The 13,849-nt window shown below is 35.4% G+C and overlaps 1 protein-coding gene across 1 annotated transcript in view; it reads right to left on the bottom strand.

Moving 5' to 3' along the window:
- Positions 1-13,849, bottom strand: part of LOC150094514 (SAP domain-containing ribonucleoprotein) — a 282,266-nt gene that overhangs the window by 173,494 nt on the left and 94,923 nt on the right. The window contains exon 4 of the mRNA XM_090412228.1: positions 10,793-10,866. Coding sequence (XP_090268354.1) covers positions 10,793-10,866 — 74 coding nt within the window. The remainder of the gene's footprint in view (positions 1-10,792; positions 10,867-13,849) is intronic.

The following is a 13,849-nucleotide window of genomic DNA, read 5'->3' as shown; positions in this document are numbered from 1 at the left end:
GTCCGTAAGGATACGTGCTTTGCAATATGGGATACTGGGGCAAGTGATGTTAAGTCCTGTATATACAAGTTGCCAAGTCATGAAGTTACTTCACGTGCAAACTTTATTTGCTTAGACTGGAATAAAGGATTAAACCAAGAATATGATTTCTTGGTATCTTAAATTTATAGTATAACTAAGCAGAAAAACTTTCAACATCCTTGCAAAAAGGTTGTCTTCTAAGTATGGCATGGTCATGAACAGCAAATTTATATCATGATATTTGGAGAAGATGTATGAAGTGACAACTTTTCTTCTTTCCTTTTATGTTCCATGTTGCCTACATGCTCTTTCCTACGGATTTCAGAACTTCTCATCTAACTATAGTAAAACTGAAAAGATTTTTCTACTCCTGTAGATGACAGGGAGAGACTTTATTCCTACAATAAAGCTTGATGAAAACAATTTTTGCATTTATAAGAAGTTTGTGCTTTTGAGAGCTAGTGGCACTAGCAAAGCACAAAACAGTAATTCATAACTTTCATCACCTGTTTCAGAGATAAAAGTTTTTGAAAGATTTCTATGAACTCTTCTGTAGCTTCAAAATCAGAAGACTTCTTGCTTCTCCTTATTAATCATAAATGTCTGATACCATGATGCAACCAAACGTGCAAACTCTCTATTTCTTAATTTTTTCAGAATTCAAGAGAGGCAAGCACGTTATCTGGAGAATGTGCTTATATATCTGGATTCAACAGCAGGCACTCATGTGTGCTGTATATATAATAGAATAAAAAATAGAAAACTTAAACATAGTGGAAGAAAAAAATACCTAAGTGTTTGTTTGGAATGTAAAATTCAGAATATAGAATATGGTATGGAGAAAAGTTAAAGAAGACAATACAAAATACAAACAGTAAAGAAATCTAAGTGCATGAAGGATAACATTCAGAGAAATTATAACTGTCAGTTAAGAATGACTAATAAATATTTGTACCTTGAATAGCTTAAAAAAAAATATACTACACAAACACATGCAATGGTAAATACAAATTTGCACAACTTTATGCATACAGGCCATTAAACAAAACACCCAAGCTTGTGCTAAGAAATATGACTGATATTGCATAGCTCAGTAAGTGCAAATCAGAGTTACCCTATATAACAATGATAAGAACTGTAGTAGACAAATGGTAGAAATTGACAGTATGTATCAATGCCTCAATTTTGCCATAACTGAAATCTTTTAGAAAGGAGGAATAAACAGTTATGTTTTTAACACATCAAATAGGGTATACTTTGCAGTTTTTCTCATAAACTTCATTTCTGCTGTTGTTAATCTTTGTTTGTCTTTTTGTTTTGTCTAGATTTCGCTTCCATACATTAAGACCAGTAGGGCTAATGTATTGTATACTTTTAGCCTGGTTTGTTTTTGAACTAGGTTTGGTTTAAATATAGAGTTAATTACTCCTGTTATTTTTAAATATTTTGCAATTTATGAAATTGCTTCCTGTAACGTAGAGCACAAATGACAAGAATAGGCTGCACATATTGCAATCTTTGTTTCTGCTTTAGAAAGTCAGAATAAACATTAATGTTTCATAAAATATTGATGGTTATTTTGATATCTATTAGAATAAATACTGATATTTCGCAGCCAACTAAGAGCAAACCAAAAAGAGTCTTCACTAGAAAGTAGTAAATTAATGAAATGAGGCAAATGCTGATATTGCATAGCTCAGTAAGTGCAAATCAGTTACCCTATATAACAATGATAAGAACTCATAAGAAAAAAATGATGCATTTTCTTTAAAAAAACCATACTTTATATATATATAACAACAATGCCATGATTTTTAAGTTATATTACTCATCTCATATTATAATGAGGTTTTGCATACTTCTACATACATATGAAGAGTGATAACAAAAGAGAGGAGGAGGAGGAGAGGAAAAAAAAAATTCATATAATTCAGTCTGACTGTAAAGGAACATTCTTTTATTACAGAAAGTGCAATTTTGGAGATCGGTTGCCTTATGACTTATATTTTTGAAGAATCACTCTGTTTTGAATGTCAGATAAATATAAGATTACTGAATTACAATTGATATAAAGTTGGGAGGGGGGAATATATAAATATGTATGCTAATTAGTAAGCATAAAACATTTCCATTTTTTTTTTTTTTTTGTTACTCAGGTTTAAGTGATATAGCAGTGCTTTGGCATTCTGAAAGAGCTCAAATTTATAATAGCATCACATATAAGATGAGCCTCCAGCAAGAAGATTCTGTGGTCCATCAACTCCATGCTGAGCCAACGAGACTGTGGGATTTCTCAAATAGATGTAGGATAATCCTGAAGCCTTTTCTCAACAGATCATTCTGCTGGGAAAAGGCTTGAGCATAATCTTGTGCCAAAATTAGAATTTTTCAGGATTCCTGAAATTGAATCTGGGATTTCAGTGACATAAGAGACTGTCACTCTTATACTAAGCAAAGTTTTCAAGGAGCAGCTTTTATGTATCTATGATATGCTGAATCTTCGGATTGAAACAAGTTTTCAGATAATTCTATTCAGAGCATCCAGTTCATGTTCTAGGGTTAGAGCAGTATGCTCTAATGAGGATGGTTCTGATGATGACCGATTCCCTGAGGAAGGACGTTGTGCAAATCCTGTTATAATTTTTTTTTTATGTTGAGCCCATACGTGAGAGGTTGGCTGATCAACCTAAAGTATATTAGCATTGTGTGTGGGTAGTGGGTTGGGAAAAAAGGCACTTGTTCACACTTGATTTAAACGACTGTATATTGTATTCTTGGGGAACACAACAAGGGGAAGACCGTTCCACAGTATAGCAGTTGCAGGGATGAAGGAGGAGGAAAAGGAATTTGTCCTGTGGGTTTCAAGGTGCACTGTGAATGGCTGTTGAGCAGCAGCTGCGCATGTTCCAACGAGCTTAGTACTAAGTGGGGAGAATTACTGATACTATTTCAGATGAACATTTTCCATGGAAATATTTGTAGAATACACATGTTGCAGAGACCAATCGTCTGTGTGAATGTGGGGGAATGAGTTGATAAGAGATAGGTCATTAATAAGTCTAATTGCTCTCCTCTGTATTGGGTCAAGCATTTTGAGAGAGCTTTTGGAGACCCCCACCCCATATGCGAGAGCAGTATTCAATAGCTGAGCAAATTTGTGATTTGTATAAGGTTAACAGCTGTTCAAGGGTAAAGTAATGTCTTGAGCAAAAGAGAAATCCTAGTTTTTTAAAAGATGAGGATGCAAAGGTTGTTTTTATGCCAATAAAGGATGTATTTATGCCAAGAGAAGCTTGATGTCAGGATGAATCCAAGAAGAGAAATCTCAAATTGCCTGGAAATTTGGGTGTTGCCAAAAATAATACTAGGAGAAAATGGTTCTCTTTTTTTATGAGAAATAAGACAGTAATGAATTTTATTAGCATTGAAATTGACTAGATTATCTAAACCCTATTTGAGGATGGCTAGGAGATCAGAATTGAGGGCAGTGGTGATTGATGTTCTGTAGGTTGAGGCGAGTTGTGTAGAGTTTATCAAATGAATGCGAGAAAGTCATCTGCAAAACTGTGTATTGAGTTGGAGGTCAACTGAAGTAAGTCGGTGATATATAGTAGGTAGAGGGTTGGTGAGAGGAGAGAACCTGGTAGAACTCCAGTATTCATTGAATGGTGAGAGGATAGGGAGCCATCCACTATCACACACAGTGTGCATCCAGGCAAAAAGCTGGCAATCCAACTACAGAAGAGCTGGGTCAGACCGAATATGGTAGTTTGCTTAGTAAGCCTTTGTGCCATATCTGGTCAAAGGTTTTGGAGATATCAAGTGCAACCACTCAAGATTTGCCAAACTTCTCCATAGCATTTGTCCAGATATGGGTGACATATGTGAGCAGATCTCCTGTTGATCAGTAGCAACAGAATCCATACTAGCAGTCATTTATTAGATGGGTACCTTCAAAGTAGTGTAGGAGTTGAGAATTTATGATTTTTCCATTACTTTAGAGAGGACTGGGGTGAGCAACATAGGGCAGTAAATGGATGGCAGTGACTTGTCCCTCTTCTTGGGAATGGGCTGAATATAGGCCAATTTCCAGGCTGTGGAATAGATACCAGTGGAGTAAGACAGTATATACAGGCGACATAGGATAGCAGTCAGTTCTGGTTCACAAACTTTCAGGATAATTGGAGGAATGCCATCAGGACCAGAGGACTTTTTTGTGTCTAATTTGGACAGTATTTTTGTCATCTCTTTCTGGCAAAAAGGATATGGTGGACATTGTATGTTAGGCATCTGGAATGGTTGGAGGTTGGATGCCAGTCAATTATGCATGCATTGGAAGCACAGAGTGATGCCAGGAGATTGGTTTTTTTCTGTAGTGATGATGCAATAGAGCCATCTGGGTATGATAGGAGTGAGAATAGTGTTGGGCAAAAGTTATGACTGTTTGCTTTGGCGAGAGACCAAAAGGCTCAGATGCAGTTGGACAGGCTGCTAATTTCCTGCTTTTTTGCTCTTTTGAACTCTGTTTTGGAAGCATTGATTGTTTTTTTACATTTATTTTGAGCATGGGTATAAGCTCTGAAGGTGTTCTTGATTTGAGCCAGTTACAGTATGTTTGGTTTTTCATTTGAACAGCCTTGTCACATCTTTTGGAAAACCAAGGTTTAGTTAGGGAATGGCAGGTCAGAATACTGTAGGGAATGTATGTGTCCATGCCAGTGAGGATTATTTTGGTTATAAGTTCGATGCATATGTTGGAAGGATGGAAGGGTAGGAAGGCCTGAAACAATAGCCCAGCCATGGGAATCAGACATGGAAATCGCAGGGGCTGTTCCACTTGGCACTATTATAATGCCAAACTACTCTTGTATATGAATGGCTGTGTAAGAATTGTTGCATGGGGAAGGAGATGAGCACTAGATTGTGGTCAGAATTACCCAGGAGGCCCCACTACATTCACTGTGTATTTGGAAGCGTCATTCGGGTTATCAAGTATTCTGGTTGGCATCTGAACAACTTGTGTAACGTCATTAGTGATGGCAAATGTTTCAGCATCTCTGCCTGCAAGATCTGTACAGCTGGAGGAGGAAAGCCAGTTGGTATTGTGGACATTAAAATTTCCTAGGAGGATGATTTCACTGTTGGGAAAGTGGGACTGGAGAAAATCAATTTTTAAAGAGAGGAAAATTAAAGAGTTCAGAGTGGTTGGTTGAATTAGAGGAGTCATAAGACAACAAATGAATTTCACTGAGTGGGAAAGGGAGATTTTCAACCAAAGAAGGTCAAAGTTGGGTGCTCTCTGGCAAGGTATGTCAGAGCAGATATATGCAAACGCCCTCGTGTCAAAAGGAGTTAAAGAGTGTGTAATTTGGAAGGTTGAGATGTATAGTGCTCGGGGGAAGAATTAGAGTTTCTGCCAGAAAGAGTAAGTGGGGTTTTGTAGACTGAAGATGTCAGTGGATGCTATTAAGGTTGGAGTTTATGCCATGAATGTTGGTGAAGTGGATATATAGGGTTCTGTGAGGCATATGTTTGACCGCAAGGGTCTTGCACATTTCCTGTGCAGTGTCTGCATACCGGTTTCCATGGTGGCTGTTAGTGGCATCACTTGATTTTTGCACCAATTTAATTTGTCTGTAATCAATGACCCAACTGATGTCTCCATTTTGATGTTTTTCTTCAAGTTGTCTTCGAAGCCGACATCCTTGTTCCCTGTGTGCAAATGTTAGGTCTGGTTGAGCACGTATGCGCATCGTTTCAGACCCTTTATGGGTCTGAAACGATGGCACCTGACAATGTTTTTAGAATCAATGTTGCATTCTTCTGCAAATTTGAAGATATCTTCTTTTAGTGCTTTTGTTTTCCTTTGGAAAGTTCATAATAACAGCATTGTATTTTTTTTTTTTAGCCTCCATCGAGCAATGCAGTGTTGATGCAGTTAGGTCACGGAGTTCATTTGTGGGCAAGGGTGAACCTGCGTCGCAGCGCTGATCGTCAGTTAGTTTGAGCTTGGTTTCCAGTGCTCATATTTTGGAGGAAAAAGGTTCATTCATAGCACTGATGTGTTGTTCGAAGTTTTTGGCCTCCATCCTTTGCGGGCAAGGGTGAACCTGCATTGCGGCGCTGATCATCAGTTAGTTTGATCTTGGTTTCCTCATATTTTGGAGGGAAAAGTTTCATTCATAGCACTGATGTGTTGTTCGAAGTTTTTGGCTTCCATCAAGCAATGCAGTGTTGATGCAATTAGGTCACGGAGTTCATTTGTGGGCAAGGGTGAACTTGTGCTGCGGCGCTGATCATCAGTTAATTTGAGCTTGGTTTCCAGTGCTCATATTTTGGAGGAAAAAGTTTCATTCATAGCACTGATGTGTTGTTCGAAGTTTTCAATTCATTTGCCTAGGTTCAGAAGCTGTTTTACAGAAGAGGGGCATAGCAAAAAGAAAAAGGGGTGGTTGAAGTTGATAAATATCTTGTGCACTGATTCATTTATTTTTGCATGAACACGTAGCCAGTGGCAACAGAACTCGCACATTATACCCTTTTTTTATTGCTGACATCAATTTTACAGTTGTGGTACTTTGTGGATTTGTCTGCAAACGACGGTACTGTGTGGCAAGACACAGGATGCTCATTCGACATTGCGTTTTTTTTTGCTGCCATCTTTGCTTTGTATGGTAGGCATAGTGAGCACTTAGACATGGCTGATTTTTAAATTGAAAGATAACTGATTTAATGCACTATAAGTACTTATAGGTTGTGCAGAAGTAATCAACTCTTTAGTACCCACTGTTAAGATTTCTGTTTGATGTTTAATTTGAATGAAAAACACTTGCAGTAACAATAAAATGCAGGAGTGCAAATTTAGAGTAGCTTAACACAGATACCTCCTGGTGGTGATGTGCATATCAGCCCATGAAGGTTTGTTTTCAGATATACTACTAGACTTCTTAGTCAACTACTACTACTAAACCAGTTGACTGGTTTCCTTGAGAGGAAGTCAGCATGCACACCCTGAGGTAATACAGAAAAAAATGTGTAAAAAAGCTATGCGTAGATAGCTTAGCAAAACTAAACTGTTAAGAATATAGAAGATAGTAAAATGTTCTGAAGGGAATTGAAAGGCTAATAAATGGAGGAAAAAAATCTGTAAAAAAAATCCAAGATGTTAAAGAGAAACATAAAAAGATAAAGATATTTTCAGTGTCTTGAATAATTACTTTGAGACTTGTTTCATCTGAAAATGAACAAGTGGTGACAGAACAGTGGTAGAAAACATTCATTACAAAAAATAATTGAAAGGCAACTGGAAAAGATGACATTCAACCAGAAATGCTCAAATTTAGAGGTTTAAAAGTTTTGCAATGGCTACACTGCATAATTTAGAAGACCCAGTCAGGAGATCAAACTAAACATCTTGACAAGAGACGAGAAAAACTGTGAAAGAGGCTTAAGGAAGAATAAGCTGTGTTCAGGTGAAATAGGAGTTGTCAGTCTTTTTTTTTTTTGAGACTGTTGAGAAATCATGGAAATTAACAACTTGATATTTAAGTTTTATAGATACAGAAAAGGCATATGCGACACCAATATTTCTCTTTGCACCATACCATATGTTTTTGTTTTTTTTTCTCCAAAATTCTTCATACAATTATATGGTGTAAATGATACATTATAAAGCGTAAAATATAATATATTCAGAAGATGTGGTGCCCTGCAGCAAACGGCACTGTAACAACAAAATGATCACTATAATGAACTACAGAAAAGACTTGGCCAATCTCATAGAACCAATGCTATTTTAAGATCACCACTACGAGAAGCAGAAATTCATTTCACAATAGTGAAATGAATTTCCTCTCAAATGATTTCATAATCCACTTTCCAAAATACAGCTATTGAGAGTAATCCTGTGGGAAATAATCTATAACATTTATGCAAGTTTTCATTAAAATTCGAAAATAAAAGAAAGATGAAAGCTGTAGCTGAGGTCAAAAAGAAAGGTTGTAGCAGAAAACCATACACTGATGACAGAACACAAAGGATTAGTTTGCAGGAACTAACCAAAGCATACAAAACAACACGAACAAGTACAGACAAACAATAATGGAAGACATACTTCCATTATTGTTTGTCTTTGTTCTATTTACCACAACAAGAAGTTAAAAGAAATTATAGTAAATTTAATTTACTGTAATTTCTTTTGTTCTGTTTACCACCATTTCCCTTGTTTCCTAGTGAGTCTTTTCCTCCTATAATGAACCCTGTGTTGTAATCAGCTATTTCTTGTCCCTAGGAGTTCATAGCAAGCATTAACTGTATTTAACTCAAATTAACAGTTAGAATTCAAGAGCAAAGACAAAGTTGGACACTATCTCAACTGTTACTCATCGACTATATGAATCAAATTATGGAACAAAGTGGTATCAAATAGCCCTGCCACGGTGCAATTGGAAGAATGGTGGTACATTGCTCCCTTCAACTGGAAAAGGCCTCTCATATGAAGTTAGCAAGGTTTTCTTACTCTTATAACCTTCAACTTCTAGAAACTCAGGTTTTTCATCCTGCATACAGGCAAATTGGCCATGAGAACACACATGCAATTTATAAAAGTGAAAAAAAAAAAATACTAATTGAGGTGAGCAGTAGATGGCACTGTTGTCTATTGTGATGATTGTGGCATTCTGTGTAGCTAACAGATTTAAGTTGTGAAGATGGCGAGTTGTAGAGTGCCTCCATCGATGAGCACTTGGACTCCTTGGAGATAAAACATAATAATGAGAAGAAGAAAATCATAAAGTTTGAAGTTGTTCACCTCAGCTTATTACTTTGCATAGATAATACTTTCTTAAATATATCTGGAACAAGTATTCAGGATTCTACAACTAAATTGAATAAATACTATAAAAATATTTGGCATGAGTCAGCAGTAACAAGGCAGAAATTGTAAAAATAGACTGGAAAATATCAACTGCATCCTGAATCCAGAACAAGTAAAATATTTCAGACACTTAGGCACAATTATTAGTGAATAAAATAAACCATGCAATACATTGTAGGTACTATTGTACTGAAAATGGCAAATTAAATAGACAACAGAATAAACAAAGCTGACATGGTAGGGAGTCAAATGAATAAATTTATAAGAAGAGAAAGAAGTCAAAACACTAAATCAACTATACACGATACAATATTGAAACCAATTTCAATTTAGGGATCCAAGAACTAGGTTAAAACTGAGACAGATCTTCAAAGATTACAAAGATTTGAGTTTTTAAGGGAAAAAAATAAATAGTGGGGGAGGGGGGGGTAGATACTATCAATGGAAAGATCATATTTAAAATGTTAAAGAAGAAATTTTCATACTGAGAATAGGAAAGTTGAGTGAAACGCATTTGATGCCAGGACAATAAGGAAATGAGCAAGAATAAGACCAAGATCTAGGTGGACTGATGCAGTTAGAAGTGCTTTAGAACAGAGCTTCCCAAACTACTGGCCGCAGCCCGCTTGGGGACTGTTAGTTTTGTTGAGGGGGGCAGTGAAATAATGAAAACAAATTTAAAATGTTTTAAGTCTAAGTGTGTCATTCAAATGTGTATGTAAGATGCTAAAAATGTAATATTTGCATTTGATTTTTGCAATATTCGCTGTGTATGTTTTGTATTGAATATAAATACAATAAATATTATAATATATGTCTGTATTACGCTTTTTCCCCCCGATGGGGTCTGTGAAATATCTTAATTTTCCCAAAGGGGCCTTTACATTCATAAGTTTGGGAAGCACTTCTTTAGAAGACCAATATATAAGATCTGACAATAATGAAATCCTGACAAATAATTACTAATTTTGATGAAAATTATCTAGATAGTAACAATGGAAACTTATTATGTAGAACTACTGTAGTAGTATTCTGTACACCTCTTGAGGATAACATATCAGGAATTTGTGATAATGATAATTCTTACTATATATATATTCATGACTTATTTTTCACGGTATTAACACCACCACAATTTTATCAAAGAGATGTTAATAAAACATCTTTTATTAACTGCTTATATTTCGCTGATTTTCAGCTCAGCATCATCAGAGCACAACACACTTGTACACGTGACAGTGAGTGAAACAATATAACTGCAATGGACAAAAGATCTAAAGTAGTATTTTTGGCGCCCTCTAAAAAAAATATAAATAAATAAAAATAAAATTTTTATTTATTTATTTTTATTTTATTTTTCGTTAGAGGGTGCCAAAAATAGGACTTTAGATCTTCTGTCCATTGCAATTATTTTGTTTCACTCACTGTCGCTACAAGTGGGTTGTGCTCTGATGATGCCGAGCTGAAACTCAGCGAAATATAAGCAGTTAATAAAACATCTCTTTGATAAAATTGTATGGTGTTGTTAATATCATGAAAAATAAGTCATGAATAACTGTCAACACCTAAGCTTATCTGTTATATATATATATATATATATATATATATATATATTTTTTTAATTTCAAATATCAATTGTAATATATCATCTCTAACACATGGCTTGTACCTCAATTGTAAAATACATTGTTGACATTATACCATGAGTTGTCAGTTACGCTATAAATGATCGGAAAAGTTTTCAATCAATATAACATCATTAATTGCATTTTTAAATTATTAAACTTTCTTGTGCTTAAGCATTTCACAGTTTGTTCTCGATAGCACAAATGCCACTTAAAAACCATATAAACACAAAGAGTTGAAGGTTAAAAGAGTAGAAAACATAGACATTACCTTTCAGCCCTCGCTTGGAGTTTTGCATTATCATTTAATGGCATCTTAAATCTTTTTGCTCTCAGAGCCAACCTCTAAAGAGAAAAAGAAGTTTTTAAAGAAGTAAGGCTAATCTACAGTTGCTGCTAACAAAAATTAATACTTCCTTGGCCAAGAAGGAGAAAAAAAAAAATCAATACTGCTCTTCATTAATATGGACATAAATAGGAATATGAACATAAATAGGAATATTTATGCCAATAACAACACCAATATCATATGTAAAAAATTCGCTACTTTGTTAGCATAACATTTTAATCTGGTTTGATAGGCAGCTTCATACTGAAGATGCCTATGAAACAATTATTAGCTCAATTATTCCTGCAAATTTCAATATCATTCTGCTATAAATAAAAGATGAGGTGATACATATAAAAGTCAACATCTATTTGTACATGTCAGCTATATAACATTGCCCTGTTTGACACAAGCTAAATTTAGCATGATCTCATTTAAGAATGAGAGTGAATTTAGATTTTTCCTCCCCTCCTAAGTTTTCTTTTTTTCCTTGTTAAATATAATACTGTAATAATAAAAATGTTTAATTGTGACGGTTTCATTACTTTAGATAATATATAAATAAGATTCAATGAAAATGCGCGCGCGCGCGCGCGCGCGCACACACACACACACACACACACACACACACACACACACACACACACACACACACACACACACACACACACACAATGAAAAATGTTTTTTTAGTATGCATATAAATATATGAACAGCCAATTCAAATTACAGAAAACTTGTAGGAATAGGACTAGTTTGTTGCATTAGACAGTTAGTTAATGAATTTCCTTTAGAATAACATTGTGATTACTGAGTTGCACCTATCTGGTAGGTAGCTTATAATAAGTGAGTCTTTGTTAAAATGGCATTTACCACTCTGTGTGTGTGTGTTAGAGAGAGAGAGAGAGAGTGAAGAATAAAATAAATGAAGGAAGAAAAGGAGAGATTTTTAGGAATTTCAAGGAAATGATTTTGCAAAATAACTCTGAGTGTATATACACATTAATTTCATGGTAAAAAATAAAATAAAATAAAAACAGAGCAACCATAACCAAATAATATAAATAGAACACCAAAACATCTCAAAAGTGCATAACTAATGTGGACATAAGTTTGTGGTAATAAATGCATCATCATCAAAGTCCTCAGTGTCTCAAGAGGCATACAGGATGTTATGATAGCACTACATGGAAAATTTACATTACCACTAAAAACTTTCATTTTTATTAATAAAGGTAGGAATGGCTGCTATATAGTTGGAGCTGTATTCAACACAAGAGACAATACCTAGACTAGTTTCGACCTTTACTGAGGTCTCTTCAGTGGGAGGGAGCTAGACCCACAGGTGATACTAAGGTTGAAGTAATACAGAAGTCATAGTTTCATATACGAGTTGCCAAAAGGTGTCACACCTTATTATTAAATTACTCTTGAATAGAGAAAGATGTTGGAAGTTTTTTCTCTTGGTTATACTATAAATTAAAGATATCAAGAAATTATGTACTTGGCTTAATCCTTTATCCAAGTGTAAGCAAACAAAGTTTGTGCCCGAAGTATTTTCAGGATATGAGTAACTCGTATAAAGAAGCTAAGATGTTGGAAGTTTTTTTTACTTATAAATTTAGTTTAATCCTTTATCCAAGTGTAAGCACACAAAGTTTGTGCCTGAAGTGGTAAAGGTGGACCAAGCTCTCATCATTCTTTGTCTTAGTATCTCCCATAATGCAAAGCACATCTCCTTGCAGACATGTATAATGCCATGCATTAAGGGAAGGGCCACTACCCAGACCAGTTTTGACCTTTATTGAGGTCTTGTCAGTGGGAGATAGCAAGGAGATTGCTTTGCATTATGGGAGATACTAAGACAAGGAGTGATGAAAGCTTGGTCCACCTTTACCACGAGTTGCCTCAGTCCTGAAGATACTTCAGGTGCAAATTTCGTTTGCTTACACTTGGATAAAGGATTAAACTAAATTTATTATAGTCTAACCAAGTAGAAAAAACTTTCAACATCTTTCTCTAAATCTAAGGCGAGACACCTTTTGGCAACTCGTATAAGTAAATATAACTTCTCCATTGCTTCCGCCTTCGTATCACCACTTCTGGGTCTGGCTCCCACTGAAGAGACCTCAATAAAGGTCGAAACCAGTTGGAAGCTTGGGTGATGAATGGCAATAGCAAAATTTCACAGGCATCCTTAAATTTGCATTCATATCAAATTTCAGTACAAAGTAAGGAACGAATTCCTTTCCAGTCAGTCTGGTGTAGACTGTTAAGAGTGTGAGCAAAGAAGCCCAAAGAAGGCATTATGGTTGTAACTGCACAGCATTATATTTATTTCATTTGATATCTCTTTAATGTATAGAATGCTATTTTTACTGTAATCTTGGTTATCAAAGTCTGCCAAGCTATTAAGAAGAATTAAATGCAACCAGCTTTGATTAAAAATCTGTATCTTCCTCTTCTTTTTATGCTAAATAGTTACTATCAGTTACAACTATTACAGCCAGAAGTGATTCTTATAGACAAAAACAGGAAATTTGCATCAAGGCAAAATTATATTCATGCTTTCTGGTGCTATATGCCTCTGTAAGGAGGTAAAAGAATCACTGATATGATTCTTTTACCTCCTTTAACCTCCCTACCGGCCAATGTGGATGAAATAGTGACACCAATTGCACTTCTTATCCATGTTATTCAATGGGTTTTAGAGTTTCGTATCCAGATTTATCTCGTCTATAGATGTCGTGGTCAGTTGGGGGGGTTAATAATGAATAGAAATCACTGATGTGAAAGGGACTACCTAGATAACAACAGAAATTACTCAGCAATTCACCAATTTCTTCCTATTCTTGTATACCTCCCTACTCACCAATTAATTAAAGTCATCCTTCCATAGTTACTCTTCCTTTTAAGTGCCACAAAACAACTCTTCCAAGACAAAGGAAAAGAGATTTTCCTTATTTGGAAATGCTCAGGATATTAAAGAAATCTCAATGT

The sequence above is a fragment of the Typopeltis vanoorti genome, chromosome 22 (assembly GCF_054136105.1).
Source record: "Typopeltis vanoorti isolate ZY-2024b chromosome 22, IOZ_Tvanoo_1.0, whole genome shotgun sequence".
Taxonomy (NCBI): Eukaryota; Metazoa; Arthropoda; class Arachnida; order Uropygi; family Thelyphonidae; genus Typopeltis; species Typopeltis vanoorti.
This window is presented reverse-complemented; position numbering and strand designations above follow the sequence as displayed.